This window comes from Labeo rohita, chromosome 6 (assembly GCF_022985175.1).
Source record: "Labeo rohita strain BAU-BD-2019 chromosome 6, IGBB_LRoh.1.0, whole genome shotgun sequence".
NCBI lineage: Eukaryota > Metazoa > Chordata > Actinopteri > Cypriniformes > Cyprinidae > Labeo > Labeo rohita.
Genome location: NC_066874.1, coordinates 14,210,633 through 14,230,684, shown reverse-complemented (window position 1 = coordinate 14,230,684; position 20,052 = coordinate 14,210,633). Strand labels below are relative to the sequence as shown.

The 20,052-nt window shown below is 37.1% G+C and overlaps 1 protein-coding gene across 3 annotated transcripts in view; it reads left to right on the top strand.

Moving 5' to 3' along the window:
* Positions 1-1,856: 1,856 nt before the first annotated feature.
* tnrc6c2 (trinucleotide repeat containing adaptor 6C2) overlaps positions 1,857-20,052 on the top strand; it is a 48,343-nt gene continuing 30,147 nt past the window's right edge. The window contains exons 1-3 of one of the 3 annotated variants that reach the window (XM_051111493.1): positions 1,857-2,545; positions 10,673-10,773; positions 13,865-13,886. In XM_051111493.1, coding sequence (XP_050967450.1) covers positions 10,711-10,773; positions 13,865-13,886 — 85 coding nt within the window. In that variant the 5' untranslated portion in view covers positions 1,857-2,545; positions 10,673-10,710. The other 2 variants (XM_051111494.1, XM_051111495.1) reach the window with 2 other exon arrangements.

Here is a 20,052-nt window from a genome sequence, read left to right as displayed (position 1 = left end):
CTGATTGATCAGCATTATTCAGTAGTCCAATTAAAGCTTCAGAATTGCCTGACAGAAGCTTGCGGAATGGATCGAAAATGGTTAACAGTCTAAGAACAAGACCCAGTTTGAGATGGTGCTCATGCTGAGAGCAGTGCCCAGATGTTGTACTAAATGTAACTTAAATCTCAAAGGATTTTTTAAACACTTTCTGGTTTGTAGCAACATTCAATGACAAATTAGTAATCAAACTGGTCAGAATCGGTGATCTATAGAATATTGCTCTGATGACTTCATTTAGCTAAATCCTTTCAACACAAATATATCCCCAATAAATCTGTTGCTTCATGCATCTACTGGGCATTAGGCTTAACCTGAGGAAATTAATCCAATTTAATTATTGGTCTGACCAGGATTAGGTCAGGTGCTCATCTCAGGCACATATTGACAGAGATTTATAGACAGGGTTTTGTTGTTAAAACCATTCCCAATCTTTAGCAGTGTGTTTTGTATCAGAAACGTTAAATAGTAGGCTATACAATATTCCAGAAAACTAAGATCACTAAAGAAATGCTTCTGTTTTCCATTACTAATTATACTGTTGAATATAATTTAATTTCTTAGCATTAATTTCTAGTCCCCCTGTGCTTTTAAAGTTTTTTTACATACATAATTATTAACATTAAAAAACCCTTACATGCAGCTGGCAACAGAACAGATCAAACATACAGAACAGATATAATGACACCTTCGTAAGTGATAGAATGCTCTTTCCCTCTCTCTTTCTTTCTGCCCGTTGGTCATTATCCTCTTTCCCCTGTTCACTTCCAGGTTCTTGAAACAAAGACAATGCTTATTAGCTCCTCATTATTCATTTAAATCCATGAAGGCAATCAATTAAGCTTAAGTGTGCAATAAATCAGATTAACCAGTCAAGTCCCAAAACACCATAAAACCAGCACTGGACTGATTTTCCATAATTAGTTTGATGAGAGAGGCTGAGCCACAACAGTGGCAACAAGACAAGTGTGTGTGTTGTGCTTAAAGAAGCTTAGGCTTATTATTTTATATCATTAAGTGTTACTTATGATGCATAAGAAAATGTGCTGTGAGAATTTTAACTGAGCCATGTTGTGTGCTGTGTCATACAATACCATTTCCCATGTGATGTCAGTTGTAAGCAGATTTCATGTAAAGCTTCTGTTGAAATGTGTTGAAATTCTTATTTTTATGTTATATTGGTTTATTTTAATTTTTAGAAAATAAATTAAATATAAAAAAAACTAACATAAACACATAAAAAAAATGAACTGTCTTTCCCTTTGCCTTGTTTTCTTTCACTAGCCCTTTCATCCCCCTTTTTGTCCCATGGGAAATTACAACAGCATAGAGCCTAGACCCTGAGCATGAATCTTTTCACTCTTTCTCCCTTTTGTATTTTAGAATGTCTCACTAGGAATCACACTATAGGTCAAACAGTGGCCAGAGTCCATACTGTATGGGAACGACCTTGAATATAGATTTAAATTACACTAAACTCCCTTCATGTATGATGTTAGATAGATAGATAGATAGATAGATAGATAGATAGATAGATAGATAGATCGATAGATAGATAGATGTCACGCCCAGTGTGAGATGAAAACACTGGTTTTCAAATTGTTTGTTTGTTTGTGTACAGAGCATGCAGGGGTCTTAGTTGAACGCCCATTCCAGCCCATGTGAATTCCAACTGGACCCTTTGAAACCTTTTATGGGCGGTGCTCCGATGTAAAATCAGTCTGCTTGCTTATTGGTTGCTTCAACACCATATGGAAATGACTTCAGCGGCTAAGCCCCTCCCATCATAGTTGAGCTGCACGTCTGCTGTGTTGATACCGAACAAAATGGCTGCAGAGGCTTGATCCTGACCCGTCACTCTCAGCGCTTTCTCCGGACACTCCGCACTTATCCTTGGATATTTCCACTGTCGTTTTGAAAATATCTCTGGATTTTTCCACACGACTGCAGCCAGACTGCTCGCCACATCGCTCGCTATCTTTATTTTTGCACTTTAATGAAGCAGCTCGCATCGTATAATCTCATGTCAGTCTACCAGACAGTAGCAGCTTCAATCTGCCCTCTTCTTGATTTTGCACCGTAGATGAAATGCTATTTCTGATGACCAATTTATGCCACTGTACTTGACAAACTGCCTCGCCGTTTTAATGTATTATTTTTTGTCTTTTCGAGGGTATTTCGTAGCGTATATGTCATGGAAATGTCATCTGCTGTTTTTCCAGCATGCATGCATCTATAATCTCCATCAGAGCCCAAAGCTCTGAGTCTGCATAGAAATTTCACAACAGTCCTTTTCCCGTTGCATATTGAATTTTGTGTTTATTTTCGTTTGGCTGCCTTTCTGGGACACTTTCTGAAGTTCACCTGCTCGTTCAGTACAGTGTTACTTGGGTCTGTCTGTTTTTACGGGTACCTTTTTTTCGGAAAAAAGGCCTTTTGTACCACTGTACATCATGCAAAATTTTTTTTACTGAAAGCTGCCAAAGCTCGACTTATGAACAAAAAGGTAAGTTGAGATATTGGCTCTGTCTCAACCTCGGCTGCTGACTCTTTAACATCTATGATTGTAACCAACGTTGTCTAGGTAGGCAGCTCACTAGGTAGGTAAATAAATAAATACATTGATTATTTCTAAATTAGGCTTTGAGTTCAACTTAATTCTAATCCGTTGGAGACATTTGTGTGATGTGGCGTAATGGTTAAAAATCTGGACTGTTAGCTGTAAGCTTGTAGGTTCTAACCCAGCGACGAGATTGACCATAAATATGCTTAACCAAATTACTGCAGGTGGACTGAGCCTGTAATGTGTTTACTGTTAATTACTTTACCATCAGATAAATGGTAACTTGGATAAAATACTTGTTTAGATTTCTCCAATTGTTGTTTATTTGTGTAATCTGTAATTAGAGCCTTTAATTACACAGAAAGAAGTTTTCTTAATTTTTAGTCTTTAATTTTCTGTTTATTTACTTATTCGTTTTAAGATATACTGTGCTCAGATATTCAGTTAATTAGAATGCCAAACTACAACAGTTACACAGTAATGAACTATTCAGGGAAATCTGATATTTTGTTATTTTAAGTTAATGTTAATTTGGTTGTAAGTAGAGTCATATCCCTACGCAATGGCATGTTTTTGCATTTTTGCAATGTTTAAGGTGGTATAAAATTAAGGGCTTGACGTTTGCTGTTACTCCTCCTGTCCCTCAAAATAATAGAAGATTCAGCTAATTATCATCTGGGTACAACTAATATCACATGCATCTGATCCTGTTTAAACATTACAGTTTAAACCCTCCAGTTAACAAGCTAATCACTGTTGCCATGTAATGCTGAAGAGATCTATTTATTATGATATTAAATTTCTGAAATGTGATTTACAGAAAAAACACACAAGGAGTACAGCCTTTAAGTTTAGTGTACTGACATCTGTTTTGCATCCAGTATTATGTGATAAATACTTTGGAGCAGTTGTAAAAAAATATTATTATTATTATTTTAAATAACCATCTTTGCTCTCTGAGAACTAGGAATTTGGATTTATCATCCTTCTCTCTTATTCTTCTAGTACTTTTTGACTATTTTGTCATTGTGTTCTTTTGTAGCTTTGCTTTTTGTCTTGTGCGATTAATTGAGAACCATAATTTTATTCTTCTGTCTATTTTTCTCTCTTGGAAATCATGTCACACTTGGTTGATGCCAGTGATAAAATGAGTAGGGCGATTCACTTGTAATTCATAACCCGTCTACCCTTTGAGTGTGTGCTGCTCAACCTTAATTATAAATCACACCAAAACGAGGACCTCCTTTGCTCCAATATACCCAGATTCAGCTCTCCCCCCTTTCGTCTGGGTCTAGGAAACCATCGTCCCTCCTGGCCCTTCAGGGGATTGGGGTCAAAGTTTGGCGGCGTGAGACACCAGTGTTCAGCTTGTGTCAAAAAGGCAAAAAGGGCAAGCATTACGGATGAGCGATCTCACTCTGGTACACACAAACCCCTGAACCGCAGAGCTTGTATAAGCAGAAAGAAACAGGGAATTCCTTGTCTTTCAAGGGATTCTCTGTGTACATTGTGGCTTTCTATTTGGTGTCTAGCCCCACTTTATAGTTGGACATAATTTAATATTGGCTTCTGTGGCTGCACTGCCTCTGTCTTGCTCTGATAAAATTAGAGCACATTGTTCTTGTCTGCACAGATTTCAAAGGCTGACTGTGGTGAACTCTCCTTTGCCGGAGTTCTGTTTGCATTTCTGTAACAGTAGCGTCATTTGCCTTATTTTCATTATTTCATGTGCCCAGAGTTTTTCATTAATTTTTAACATTTTATAAGGAAGGTATTTTTCTTCAGGCAGTTGTGTACTATCAAATTGCTTAAATTAAAAAAATATATATCTCAAGAGACAGTGACCTGGCATCGAAACCTCTGTCTGGTTATTGGATATTTTGCATCTACCTGATTTGTTTTTGAGTGAAATTAAGTAGATAGTATAAAAAGGAAATTCCTTCCTGATGCCAAATTTAAAGGGGGGGATTACCACCAGGTCTTTCCACCCATATTTCTCTCATTACCTCATCATCGCACTACAGTCCAGTTCAGTTTAACATTGAACCCTCTGATGTAAGAGGCTGAAATCCTCTTGTCCATGTGAGAGGAGAATGGTGCGCCACGCAGCAGGACAGGATGGGGTACGGGTTAGGGAAAGAACTGGAGAAGAAAGGATTTGTGAGTGTTGGCTGGTGTCCCAGAAAATGTCCCTGCTGTGTTGCAGGGTCCTTCCCCCATTCTGTCTTATGATAGCATTTTGCTATAGACTCTAGGTAGAGTAAAGCTTCATGTCTTTGAGATTTTGTGGTTGTGGGTTGTGCTTGTTTGTGGATTATTGCATTTCAGATTAAAACATTTTTACATGGCTCAACTTTTTAATAGTTTTTAGTTAATTCATTTTAACATTTTATTCACCATTCTACAAAAACTTTACACTCTACACTTTCAGTGCAAAACATTACTGGTTGTTTTATCATTTTCAGCATATTATAATTTGTTAGAACACTGTCACAAATTATTCTTAGAATTTCTAGCCAGCTCTTTAACTTGCAGCCAAACAATCAAAGGATGGAATACATGTATTAACGAATGTGAGTGACAACACAGAATTTGCCCATTAGGGCAAGTGACAGTTGTGTCAACTGCCAGCCAGCCGTTACTATCATTGAGCCCAAATATGTACATAATGGGAATTTGCAGTTGTGAGGAAGAACAAAGAGAGCGTACCTCTAAAATTCCCATTGGAAATGATTAAGAGGCTTTAACACTCTCAAGAAAGTTGTAGTTCAAGATGGAGTAGAAATCTTTTTAATTTTCTTTCAATTCTTTTCTGTTTTTCTAGTTATCATAATTTTGGTTTTCAAGAATTTAAACTGATTTCTGGATACAGCAGTTGTATTGTCCTGTGTATTGATTCAGTACTGCATGAGCTCTCAGGCGTACCATTAAAAATGAGCGTCTGGTTTTCCTTTCTCTATTTATAAATACTTGTTTGCCGCTATTGTGCTTTGTACCCCTGACAGGCTGTCAGAAGTGGTTGTCTGTTCTTCTGTGTGTGGCCTCTGCAGTAGCTGTCAGTATAACCTTCAGGATGAAAGGAAGAACCATTCGGGAATGATACTGACTCCATCTCCTGGAGCTGCGTTTTTGTATAGTGTCTTATCCGATTTCACTTTGATAAATTCCATCAGAATAGAGCTGACATTGATGTTTTGACAGCTTAGACAGAGCTGTTGTTCCTCTGTAGGACAATCCTGGCTTGTTTAGCCTCGATTTTGCTGCATGCCTGATGACTTAAACATCACATGGTAAGACCGGAACACAACATCAGGCAACCAGTGATTGGTTGAGTTAAGAATTGTTTACAGTTTTGTTTTAATTTATTTACGCTTGTTATTCTAAACTTTTTTTCGTTCTTGCCTGAAGCACTACAGAAGTGTAGCAGAAGTTGACACTGCTCTTTACTAAACAATTGAAGTGAATGGTACGAACAATGGCTTTTTTGTGCAAAATAGAATGACAATTTAAATCGTTGTTTACTGATGGTCTTTCCTACTTGTGATCTGTTAATAGCTGTGACCAAGGCAGAGACGGTCTTATCATGAGGAGATACAAGCCTCTGTGGCCTTACCATTGGACAAAGTTTAACGGTCAACTTGTTTCATGTCACACATTGTACACATTTCATGTCATATCCAATCACATTATAGCCTTGATGTAATTTGATTGCTGTCAGACTTGTGTAAATTTCGAAAATAGATAAATTTAAATAGGCTCTCAATTAATTAAACTAATTTAAGTTCCAATCTATGTTTTTATAAAATTAACGTACATGTAATAGTAGTCTAAGCAGTTTATACAACAGGTCACAGATCATTAAGTCAGTGAGTGAACTCAAGATCCAAATCAGTTGGAGTCAGGTTGTACGTGACGACCCACCTTTCTAAATTTAGCAAGTTGTGCCTACTCTCCCCAGTTGCGCATATCCTTAGCACTCAGTAATTTTAGCACATAGGAAGTGCTAAGCTGCTCTTTAGTTGAAGTTTGAGAAGGCCTCTTGATGACCCAGTCAGTGCGGTGAACTGCCAAGGGGAGCTGCAGGTTGCTAATACTCGACGGCAGGAAGGCCAAAGGTTAACGGTTTTTCCCCTCCCCTCTGCTGTGGCCTGCCAGAAGCCCTTGTGAGCACACAAGCCTCTGCTCACAGCCTCCACAGGTCTGGATATTAGCCAGGACAGCCCACTCCAAAACACACCACCTTTCAGTGTGTTTTTCTGCATACCTCCCCTGTCCTGCCCTGCAGGTCCTACCGTAACCACATCCCTCGCACCACTTCATCTTAAGCGATGCTTGACCTAAGCTTGATCATGCAACTTGGGATTTTCATTTGTGAGAATTAATCTCACGCTTTGTTTATTTAGTTTTTATTTTGCCTTGAAGGCATATGAATTTTAATGACTTTTTCCATCATCTTTCATTCTTTTTGAGCTTTTAGAAAGTCTCAATATTTTCATTAACTGGAGCTCAGTGTGCTCTTCAGGTCTCTTGCCCAGGACAAAATGATATATTTGTCCTGAATCTTAGGTCTGTTTCATCTGTTGAAATTAGTGCAGATAACTGTAAACAAATAGCATTAACTGTGATGCTTATTCTTACAGTAGAGCTTAGCACTAACAATGCCAAGGTCCATAGGTTTGATTCCCAGGGAATTGCATTTAACGGGCAAATTGTATACCTTCAATGCAGTGTAAATCGCTTTGGATAAAAGCGTCTGCCAAATGCGTAACTGTCAATGCAAATTTAAGAGTTAATTTTTATTATTACCTTGTTAGGTATGGTGAACTACAAAAAGTTTGGTGTTTGAGCTGATGTGATCTCTTCAAACCATCTGTTTCAGTTAATCAATTTAATACTCTGATTCAACAATCTATGACTCTGATATGTTAACTGTCTCTCTGTGTATGTATATCAGGGTTGCCAACTGTCATGCATTTGGCGTGAGACACACGCTTTCAGGCTTTTTCAGGTTTTTAAATATGAAATTTAAAAAGTTAGTAACTTACATCCTTTTTTAAATGGTACTCGTATAAGTACATACAATGAATGCAACCAAATACTGAATTTAACCCAAGTTTAAAATGGTGCTGAAACAGGCATTTAACAAAATATTTTTATCCCCTTATATGTACAGAATATACTTATGAATTGATATTGAATCGAGATCGAAATCTCCAGAAATAACACTTCAGGTTAGGGAACACATATTCACTATTAAATATGACTTTTGCCTTAGTAAACTCCTGATTTGCTGCTTATTAGTTAGTAAGGTAGTTGTTAGGTTTAGGTGTGGGGTAGGATTAAGGGATCTAAAATATGGTCATGCAGAATAAGGCATTAATATGTGCTTTACAAGTACTAATAAACAGCCAATGTGCTAGTAATATGCATGCTAGTAAGCAACTAGTTAATAGAGAGAGTTGGTTCTTAAAATAAAGTGTTACCAAATATATAAAATAAGAGTTGCTAATGGTACAGTGGCAAGAATATGTTGAACCCTTTGAAAATATCTAGATTTCTGCATTTATTGCTCAAAATGTGGATCTCCATCTAAGTAGCAATTAACTACAAGGACAATCTGATTTAAAAATAATAGTAACACACAAACAATCCACTGAAGACATTGAGTCATTATTGACAAGGCTGGCTGGAAAAAGTAAGTAAACCTCTGTCTTACAATATCTCCAAAAGGTAATTTGCAATTGGACATGAGAATGGAAGTATGGGTTGCTTAGATGCCCTGTCTACACATGAAAAAATTCTGAACTGTTATGCTTTCCCTAGGAATAGATAACCTGCACAGATTACTGAAAGAACACAGCAGGCAATCCTTAAAAAGGTGAGAAAAGAGAGAGGTGTTTATGACAGAATGACATGTAGGAAATCACTGTGGTTTAAAAAAGAAAATAAATAAATTGAGGGGTGTCTCATATTTCCTCATGCCCAAGCCTTCTTGGGTGTTCCACAATGCTTCTGGGAAAATTTTCTGTGGATAGTTAAGATAATAGTTGAACTTTTTGGCAAACAAAATGTGTAACACCAACCACCAAACCTCTGCTCAAATGTGAAGCATGGTGTAAGGAACATCATGGTTTAGTGCTACTTTGCTGTCATTGAAGGAACAATGAATTCAAAGTGTGTCACAAGACGTATTACAGGAGAATGTCAGTAGAACAGTTCATGACTTCAAGCTTCAAGCTTCAAGCTTCAACATGACAATGATCCAAAGCACACAAGTAAATCAACTGAAGAATGGCTGGAAAAAAGAAAAAAAAAAAATGTTTCCCTGACCTTAACCCAATTCAGATGGTGTGGCTGTGCTAGTATGACAGCTCAGAAAGAAATATTGATAAACTGAAACAGATTTGTGGGGAGGGATGGTCCAAAATTGGACATAAAATGTTTGGTTGATGTTTTGCTGCTAACGGGGAATCTACAATTTAATAAAGGCAAGGGTTTATTTACTTTCATCACCAGATATTTTCAAAGGGTTCACAAACTGAATCTTGCCACTGTGTTGTATAAATAGGAACGATTTAGTGAAAAAACGTAGATTGATACTTTATTGTAGAATTAATGCTCTAAATTTTGTAATGATGGTTACTCTGATTGGGGAAAATAACTGTTTTAAAGCATTTAAAAGGAAACCTCAAAAATATTTATGTTAATAAATATTGACAAACAGCAAAAAATGAAAAATATTAATATACAGTACTTCTGATATGTCTGACCACATCATAGACAATGTATTTTTACATTTATTTAAGAGAAGTAAAACCTGGAATAAATTATGATCTGTTCCAAGAAATAGAGTCATGAATGTTCTTGCCATTGAAAACAAAGTGATCGGAATCATAGAACACAGTATGTTTACATAAGTCCTAATGGGACTGTATCAGTTCGAGTGTCTGAAGCAGATGGTTATATTTTATGAACAGCTGAACTGGTAGGCTTTGGAAAATTCCAGCACACAAAGGGTGTGGGATATTTATAAATCCGTTCAGTGTCCCCCTTCACAAAATGCGCCGGGTAATTTCAACATGATCCATTGCGGCTTCCTATCTTCTCGCTCTGGACCTCTGCCAAAAGGTAATGTGAATGGCAGTCGCTCAAACAGCTGTGTTCTGATTGGACAGCAAAAGTGGGGATAAGTTTACTAGCCAATGGGAGGGGTTTGAGCCAGAGGGTAAATCAGGACAGCTCATTGGCAACTCTGAGTGTTGGTCCAGCCATACCATGGATCTCTGCCAGTGTGTTGTTTCTAAGCACAATGCACTGTTGTCACTTGCAGTTTTGCTGATTGACAGCTATTCCTGTACAAACTGGCAACACAACAGGACATCATACCCATTATTTTTGGTGTATGACTTTTTTTATTATTTTTTTTGGCTGTTAATGAATTAATACCTGACTTGTGACTTTTTTTGTTTGCATTGTAAGTCGAATGAGATCTCATTGTGTGTTGTTGGGTGGAAAATGCATTTAGATTTGGGGTGTGATATATTGTGCACAGTCTTACATTTGGAAAGATGAGGATCATCTGCCCACTTGGCTTTGTCATGCTGCCTAAACCGTGCATGAGTGAGATGAGTCAAAATACCCACTGGCACTGACAAAATGTGGATGGACCCCTGTAGCACAATCAATTTGTCAAATCAATGCATGGTCAGAGTTTTACCAAGGCCTTTGGGCTGATTTTATATTGGATTTGGGTCACTGCAGTGCTTAACTTAACTAGACTTACCTCTGTGCCCTCAAGTTGGCCTCAGGTTGAGTCTCAGAAATCATTACCAGTCTCCAGATACAATAAATAATGGCTTAATTAATTATACACCCTCCCCCCACTTCATAATTTAAATGAGTGATAAAGATGGATTTGGAAACATTGTATGTGTCCACATTTTGCAGATCCTATAGTATGTCTTTGCTTTCATTTTTGATTTTAATTTCATTTCATGCTCTTGCATGGTTTAATGGGATGGGTCTTTCATCCTGACAGTTATTAACGATTCACCTGCGTCTGTCTTCTAGCTGAGAGAAGCTGAACATCACAAGCCGAGAACCATTTGATGGAAGAAAAGAAAAAGAAAAAGCTAGAAGAAGAGACAAAGAAGGATACTGCTCAAAAAACGGTCAGTGTGTTTTAATTGTTTTTTTTTTGTTTTTTTTCTTCAAAAACACTGGACCGAGAAGACAGATTATTCTTTTTAAGATAAGGCCAATAACTGATGGATGACTGATATTAAAATTATCTGCTATTTTCCTTAAAGTAAAAATACAACTGTAAAAATCAGTAATTTTAAATCTTGTGAAAAGTGAAATTAGAAATTTTGTTAAATTAAACTTTATAATATAATTTTTTTTTCTTTTGAGATTTATAAAAAATGAGTTATTTAATTGTAGGGTGGAATTAATATTAAATGAAAAAGGTAATCAAAGGGTAAAAATGACCTTATAAGGCAGAGATGCTCACAAGTCTCTGAGCTAGAGTCCAAGTCAAGTCTCAAGTCTCTGAGCTAGAGTCCAAGTCAAGTCTCAAGTCTTTGAGCTAGCGTCCAAGTCAAGTCTCAAGTCTCTGAGCTAGAGTCCAAGTCAAGTCTCAAGTCTTTGAGCTAGCGTCCAAGTCAAGTCTCAAGTCTCTGAGCTAGAGTCCAAGTCAAGTCTCAAGTCTCTTTATTATATTAAGTCTCTGGTTATAATAAGTGTTGCATCACGTACAGCGACCCATCCAACTGCATAGCTATATATAAGGAATTCAAAGCATGTAATATGTTATAATGACTCCTTTATCTATTAGCATACAGTATCAGCTTTGATTTTGGTATATGATCAGTGTAAACAGGCTATTGCAACATGACAAAAACACCAAGAATGCTTTACTTTTAAGTTAATGTTAAATGATTTAAATAACTGCCAGCAGGTGGCGGCAAGAGATTGATTTAATTACTGAATCATATCATTCATTTGATTCGTTCGAACTGCTGCTTCATTTAGGAATAAAGAGTGACTGTCTTTATGAATGGGAAATTGAATCATTTCACTAGATTCGTTTTAAAAACGAGCTCATTCATAAACGAAACACCGCTGTGTTTGAATGGAGATGCGCAGCGGCTCAGTTGTGACTTGTTTCAGACTACTTTTGACGACGAAATAGAGCAAAATCAGGCAATAGTGTTATAGTCAAACAATGTAAGTCACTTAATAATAACATCTTGTTTATTTAACTGCTGTATTAAATCAGTATCTCATTTACAAACTCCCTTAAAATTAATAAAAGCTTAGTTCGTGATATCACAAAGCTCTATTATAATCAACGACACTGTCTATACTGTCACTAATCAGTCTCTTATTTACACTCTCTCTGTGTAACACTCTACACTCTACACACACTCTACACTTTATGAAAGAATTCGTAAAATGTATGTGATACATTACTGAACGTTGCAAAAACATGTAGAAACCTTTAAATCTCCCCTGAGCGCAAACACAAATGTGCTGATCAGTCGCACATGATGCTCGTTTTTTGTCCATTGTCATCTCATGTGTGGCGGCCGCGCCTAAAATAAAAAAAAATTAAAAATGTGTGGCCGCGCCGCGCGCAGCAGATACACGTCACGTGTTACATGGACAGGTTATAGGTGACGGAGGGAGGGGAATAACAGCGAGCTCATCAGTTGTTTCCCACAGCTTGAGTCCGAGTCGAGTCTGAAGTCTTTCGAGGACGAGTCTCAAGTCGAGTCTGAAGTCACTGTGTGTGCGACTTAAGTTGCACTCGAGTCCGAGTCTCAAACTCGAGTCCCCATCACTGTTATAAGGTGAGCGTGCACAGTTAAGTATCCAAAACTGACTGAAAATCTCTTGTATTTGGATATTAACTGATATGCCACAGATGTACTGTGCAATCCTACAGAGTTTATTTTAATATCAGTTACAACAGATTGTGCTTTAACAGTTTTTCATCTGTCAAGGTTCTTTCCTATTAGTAATTAATTGTTTGAATCAGTGGTTAGATCTTTTTGGGATTCAGCAAAAGCACATTGAGTACTTCAGTATCTTCATTCAGAACCTTTCAGATGGGTGTTCTGAAGTTGGTGTCCTGTGCTTTAAAGGGCAGCAAGAAAAGAACAGTCTTTATAACAGTTCTGGAATAGCACCAGGGAATGTAAACTAGCACGCTGGCCTTGCTCCCTTCTCTTACTCCTCTTCCCCCTAGCCTCCTCTCTGACAGAGGGCCGTTTGTAGTCTGTTTCCACTCGATTAGCAGGCCACTGTTTGTGCCAATACGATTCGCTCCAGGCCCCTGCTGGGCCTCTTGTCAAGATTACGAGGCAGGGTGTGTTTTAAGACTTGAAGTTGAGTTTTGTTTTTGGTTGGTGCTTGTTGAGTCATGCTGTTATTTTGGGCTGGGTACAATTTCGAACCTCCCTCCCAAAAAAAAAAATTCTCATGGAGAAAAAAAAAACAAAAAAAAAACCATACTTGAGGTGAAGTCTCAGAACGTTTGATTAGTGATGTATTTTGTCTCACCAAGTTCAAAAAATGCAAAAATAACTTTTATTGTTTTCACACTACAAAAATATGAGTAGTCTGTGTCGCTTTTGATACCACAGCAATATATGCTCTTGAACATGAACATGAATGCTACATAAAAATATACATATTACATTTAAATGAAAACAATGACATGTAACTGTCAAAATTTTTTTAGTAAACATATCAGTACATCAAATAATATTAACAGCATTCTTATTATTGACTAGTGTTGGAAATCGAGAAACAGTTCTTATTCAGAACAAATAAAAAAAAATTAACACCACCTGTCGAGCCTGCACTCCATATTTGTTTGACACTAATGAGGTGGGTTCAAATAATGCATTATTTTTCATGCATCCTGCCAGTCATTCATAACTGTGGTGATACTTTGTTGATGTTTATGTATGCTTTTATTAATATACACATTTAATACACACATTAATTTAATACACCTGCATTTATATATTTTTGATGATGAAGAAAATATAGGCTAGCCATAAATGAATTACACAATTGGAATATATAATTTATTGGCAGTAAAATGTCCTGTCAGCCTGCTGCAGAAATATGGCGTGAATATTCATTATACTATGCAAATAACATAAACTAACGTAAACTACTACGATGAACAAGTACAGTGAAATATATCATGGGTTTTGCTGACAGTGCATCTCTTGCTTTTATTCACAGGTTACTGAACAGAAAACCAAAGGTAAGTACTCTTTAAAGTCCTTTTAATCATTAAAAATACAATATTGTAATATTTCAACAAAAGAGTAATATAATTCAGCTAAAATTTTATGCGGCTCGTGTGTAGTAAGGTCAGCAGATATGGAGATCTCCCTCATTAGTCTGAAGATAGCTTTTGTCGCTCTGATTTCATGCCTGTGTGGGCTAATGCTTGGTGACACATGCATTATTTCATTAGCATATGTTCACTGGAGTGTAGGGAAACCCAGACGGGTAATACTGGGATGAGAGATACTCCTGAGTATCAGCGGCTTGCAGGACTTAATTTATGGAAAGGTTATTGTTGTTGTTTTTTTCATGCAGTCTTAAAAGAGTTTAAATCACTTGAAGCTCTAATTTTCTTATTTTATATTGTTACTTGCTTTCTTATAACTTGAAATTTTAGACAAAAAAGGTCAATTGTGTGTGTGTAGCTAACTTGAACCCATTGCGAATCTGCCTTGGGAGAACTTTCCTGACCACCAGTGGTGCTCCATTCATTAAGTTAATATGTTTTCATGAAAATTGTTTCATGAATGATCCATCTGTGTTGAGACATTATTTATATATATATATATATATATATATATTAGGGCTGTCAGTCGATTAAAATATTTAATCAAATTAATTACATGTGTCGATTAATTAATCTAATTAATCACATATTAATCGAAAAATAAATTTGACTGAAAATACCCACAAAAAATTATTTAATGCTTATTATTTAAATCTCTTTAATGATTTTATTGTTATTATTATTATTTTTATTTTTTTATGAAATGATACTCTAAATAAGAACTAAATCTGCCAGCAGGTGGCAGTAAATGTCTTAATGAGTCATTCACACCATTTGTTCAAAACGCGGATTCATTCAGAAACTAAACACCGCTGTGGGGTGGGGTCTGGGGGTGGGGCCTGCGCATTAACTGCATTCATAACTAATCATGGGTGGGGGGGTGGGGTGGGGGGGGGGGGTGATAATGCTGTGCTTGTTTAGTACCATGTGTAATGAACCGAAAGACCCATACCAAAAATTGGACCCTGGACCGCTAAACCATTCATAAGTAGCACTTACAGCAATAGCCAACAAGACATTGCATGGTTCAAAATTATCGTTTTTTCTTTTATGCCAAAAATCATTAGGATGTTACATATAGATCAAGTTCCATGAAGATATTTTGTAAATTTCCTACCGTGTACATCAAAACATTATTCAAAGGTTTTGGATAATGTACTTTGGTATTCAGACACTCTGTATAGACAGTTTGGAATGTAGTGTTACTTGTGTCTAGTGTTACTTGTGTACTTGTGTCTGGGGATGTTCAAGTGTTTTATGTGCTTGCAGTGACAGATTTTGATGGTTATTTGGTGTGCCTTTCACAGTGCTAGCATTAAAATGCAGTTCTCCTCTATCCTGAAATATTGATCTGTGTGCTTCATGCATAATTACATGAATGTGGAAGGTCTATGATTAAAGCTTAATTAACTTCGGTAACTTCTGTAAAGTATGAGCTAGCTGATTCAAAATAAATGTGAATAGTCTTTAGAGATTACCATTGTTTTAACAGTTGAGGAGAGATTTGTCTGAGATCAGGACATTGAGATAAGAGAGAAGCAGCCTGTAACTCTCTTCAGTTAGCTCTCTTGGACTATTTGGTGGTCCCAGCAGCAGCAAGCATGTTTGAGCTATGCCTGTGCTTTTGAACATTCAGACTGGTTTAAAAAGGTACATCTCCTCATAACATGCGAAATCATTTATTGTGTAAGTGAAAGTGGCTTTTTGCAAAGGTCACCAATTTCTTTGTGCGGCACAGCAAAGCCACAATAATACAGAGTTCAGACTGAGGCATTTTCTGCCCCAATTATGCCACGCTGGGGTGGAAATTTCCTGCAGCCAGTTGACTTTTGTATGGGTAATGGAAAAATTAAATGCATGACAATTTTTTTTTCTTTTTTTTTTTTTTTTTTTTTTTTTTGAGGTTCACACTGATTTTCATCTTTTTTTTTTTTTTTTTTTTTTTTTTTTTTTTTTTTTTAGCAGAATATTACAGTGTCACAAATGATAACAGCATCACTTCTCTGCTTGATAAACAGCAATTCTTGATGCAATTAATTTTAAATTTCTCATCCAATTAAATGCGTCAACACTCACCATGAGGCTGATTTTCATGAATTGCAATCTAATTAGCAGCTAATTTGCCTGAACAGAAAGGAAGGAGGGTCTTCAATTGTGACATTTCTAAATGCTCAAATTAATCATGAAATCTTAGATTCTGTTACACAGATTTTTTTTTTCTGGAGCACATTAATCAATTAAGAGGACTTCGTTTATCATATTATTTAACTGTACTGTTGTGCATATTGACAATGCAACATTGCAGGTGCAACCGTCAGTGCCGTCACTGTAGTACCGTTTATAAATGTCCATTAGAACTTGTCAGAATGAATTCAAACTCCTGGTCCAGAAATGACTATATGATTATGCAAAATAACAAAGACCAAGTTTACTGCATCACTCTCAAGAGTCTGTGTCAGCTTAATGATCATATATTGAGGAATATAGGAAAATAAGATATATATAGTGATATGTAATGTAAATTTGAAAAATATACAGTAAAATGAAAGTGTCAGAAATGCTCTTTAGTTTCTGTGTATCACTACTATGCATTAACTTTATTTTTAACATCTTTGAACAATAGTGTGCTGAATTTTTTTACGAAATAGCTGTGGGTGGTTGCTTTAAATGTCAGATAGTCAGCTTCCTGAATTATGTGGGTAGTTCTGATTCATAATAAGCTACAAAGTGAACCAGATTTATGGCGGTAGTGGCAAGTCAACTTCCTCCATAGCGAGGATGATTCCCTAACCTTCACCAACACTGTCCCAAAACTTCCCCAATCCCCCATATACCCTTTTTACAGGTGGGTTAGGGCGGCCGTACACGGTGCGAATTCGGACAGTCGGAAGACCGTATGGCCACGCACACGTCACGAGTGACTTTGTTTACGGACGCAGTGGTACACGGCACGATTTTAAAACCTGCCGATTTCCGAGGCAATCACATTCACGAAGTTCCGCACCAAAAACATGGACTCTGAGGAAGAGATCCTTTTCTTTGTGGCAGCAATGGCTTGCGAAAAAACAAAAAAAGAAAAGAAAACGAAGGGCATGGCAAAGAGTTTGGCTGAAGGGCAGAGAACAACATGGACTTTCTTTTCTTAATCGTCGTCGTGGAAGATATTGTAAATTACACAATCATTGCGTGTCATGCAAGTTTCTGCAATTTGTGACGTTGTTTTTATACACGTTAAAATGCTGGATAGTTTAGGTATTATTGTATACATACTGCATCTTACATGTTGTATTGTTGTGGAAGAACAGTAATGCAGAATCATAAAACTGCCTTCAGGACTTTTGCTATATGGTTTTCTGATTGGTCATTTCCAGTTTGCTCAACAAATCGGCTCGTTCAACAGCACACACGTCACGCTTTCAATCCGACAGCTCCCGAAGTTTTTTGACATGTTTAAAAATGATCGTAAGGTCGGGAAGTGCTCGTAAGGCACTCTGCTCGTCTCGTAATTTCTCACACACCATACGAGCCCCGACCATACGAGAAGAGACGATTTCCTCCGATAACCAAAAAAAATCGCATGCGAGCTCGTACGACCTCAAAAATCGCACCGTGTACGCCCGCCTTTAGTGGCAATCCCACAACCCCACATAATACCACAATCCATGGTCTGTCTTTCTCTGCCCCTGTAGTCAAAATATCTATAGAGGAGAATGAGGCTCCTTCATATCTCCTTCGTGTATTTTAATGTTCTGAGGTGTTGTGTTTCACTCAGTAGTGTGGTGACTCAGATTTTCAGGTGAGAAGTTTTTTTTTTTTTATGTCTATTTAATTAAAGTGATCCTTCCCCTGGTTCTCCAAATACTGCAGACTGAAAGGCAGAAATATCTTATGTATTACATTTTTCTTTTCTTAACAAGACAGTTTGGCTTGCCATAGAATTTCAGTTAACAAAAGAGAGGAACGTCCTCCATTATGTGTGTGTTAATGTCTAGCCTAATGAAATTTTTGCCAAAGAATTTGACTACAACTGGTTTAAATCATCACCTGAGAACATGTGACACCATAAACAGCATTGCAAGGTCAATTACCCAATTACCCAAATGTTTATTTTCAGCTTAATGAAAAATTTAATTGGAGATTTAGAAAAGAATAATAATAATAATAATAATAATAATAATAACAATAACAATAATAATAATAACAGTTTCAGTGCATCACTAGTCTCAAGCCCCCTATTCTACCTATCTGGGTCCACTCTTGAAACCTTCCAGGCATTTCCATCAAAAAAGATGCTCTGGCCTCATAAACAGAGCTAGTAACTAGTCTAGACTGATTAAAAAAATAATAATAATAAAATTGCTTTCCGCACTTTCCATTATCAATAAATTTGTCTGCATTGTAAACTTCTACAGCACCATTTAGGTGGAAATCAGTGTTTGAACCTTGGTTTAATTTTAGGTTTAAAACTAAGTAGAATGACTCAAATGCTACCCAAAGTGTATTTTTGATAAATGTTTTATTATAAAGAACCATCTCTCATCCTCTGCACTGACTCTAATGTGCTTTGTCAGCAGTTCACGCCTGTGCACCTTTGAGAATTTCTCATTTTCTCTTTGCATCGTTAAACTAATATCATCCCAAGACAAATGCAAATGGAATTTGTATTTAGATAGGGGGTATATATAAACTGTGCATTATTCACTAATATTTACAGGAAGAAAAGAGTTATTAAAGGGGTCTAGGATCTTTTCATATTTGTTAAATTGACAAATGGAATTTTGTGTAATCTGGGGAAACTGGAGGGAAATTAGTGGGTTCAGCTGCAGCCAGATTTACTGCCAGATTTACTACATTATATCATGACCCTAATACTGATATAATATTTTCCTGCCAGTGTCCCTGATGATTCCCACCCCTACCACATCAGACATACACGGTAATTCCATTCTTGTTGAAATATATTGAAAATTCAGTTTCTTCTCTAGCTTCTGAAAACTTTAAAGACAAGTGGTGCCAGATTTATTTTGGGATTAAGAGCCATACATATGTGTCTACTTATGTGCTTTTTTTGAGAGAGAGATGGAGCTGGAGCTGTAGATAGAGGTAGAATCGCCAAGAACACATGATTGAAGCAGACAGGAAGAGATGGAATGAGAGGCCCCAGAGCAAATTGCCTGTCTGAGATTGCCAGTGTGAAGATCTCATGGTCCCAGTGTCCATCTGCTTCCTGTAATGAATTCATAAGCACTTTGAACAATAGGGACAATGAATGAGTCGAACAGGCTGTGGGGGATGGAGGAGAGAATGAAGAGAGGGAAAGGGTAGAGGAGGAGGGGAAATGTGCGAAGGAGAAGGGCACAGGAGAGAAAGAGACAGGCAAGACTGTTCTGTATCCTGATTGGCTGGAAGCACAGTCGATGGATAGGCACGCTGAGCAGAATGTAATCATAGATGTGCGTCACCATCTTCAGCCAGCGGCCAGCAGCTCTGAGCAGCTCTCTGTTTTTAAATGACTCCAGGGAATCTCTGTATTCAATACACAACTGGAAAACATTAAGAGTTTTTTGCTTGGTTAGTAAGTATCTCCTCATCCCACACACTAACTGCGAGACAAACTCAAGGCTTTTGTTTTTCTAAATGTGCAGAGATCTGCATGAGGCAGTTTAATCATGTTTTATTTTTGCCATTGTGTGAATTTCCAGTTCATTTAATTTCCTAAGGTAAATCTGCCATTCAGGCTGTTATAAATGGCTCATCTTGGCATGAAGCTTTTCTTTGAACTGTGTCTATCTTTAACCCAAATCCTTGGGTGAGTTACAGTAACACTGCCCAGAGCTGCTCAGTGCTAGAGGCTGATGTTAATCCTGTTCGTTTCTCCTGAGCATTGTGTGTAAACTTCTCAAAGAACCTTGCCCCAGATGGCCCTCATATGTAGTGCTTACCTAAAATACCCAGGAAATTGTGAAAATCACACTTAGGCTGGCAATGGGGCTTGATATTGTTGGTAGTCTTTAGTCACTGCAGCATGCAGCTTTTCCAAATTATTTTGCGCAGTAATGAGATGCAGAGCACA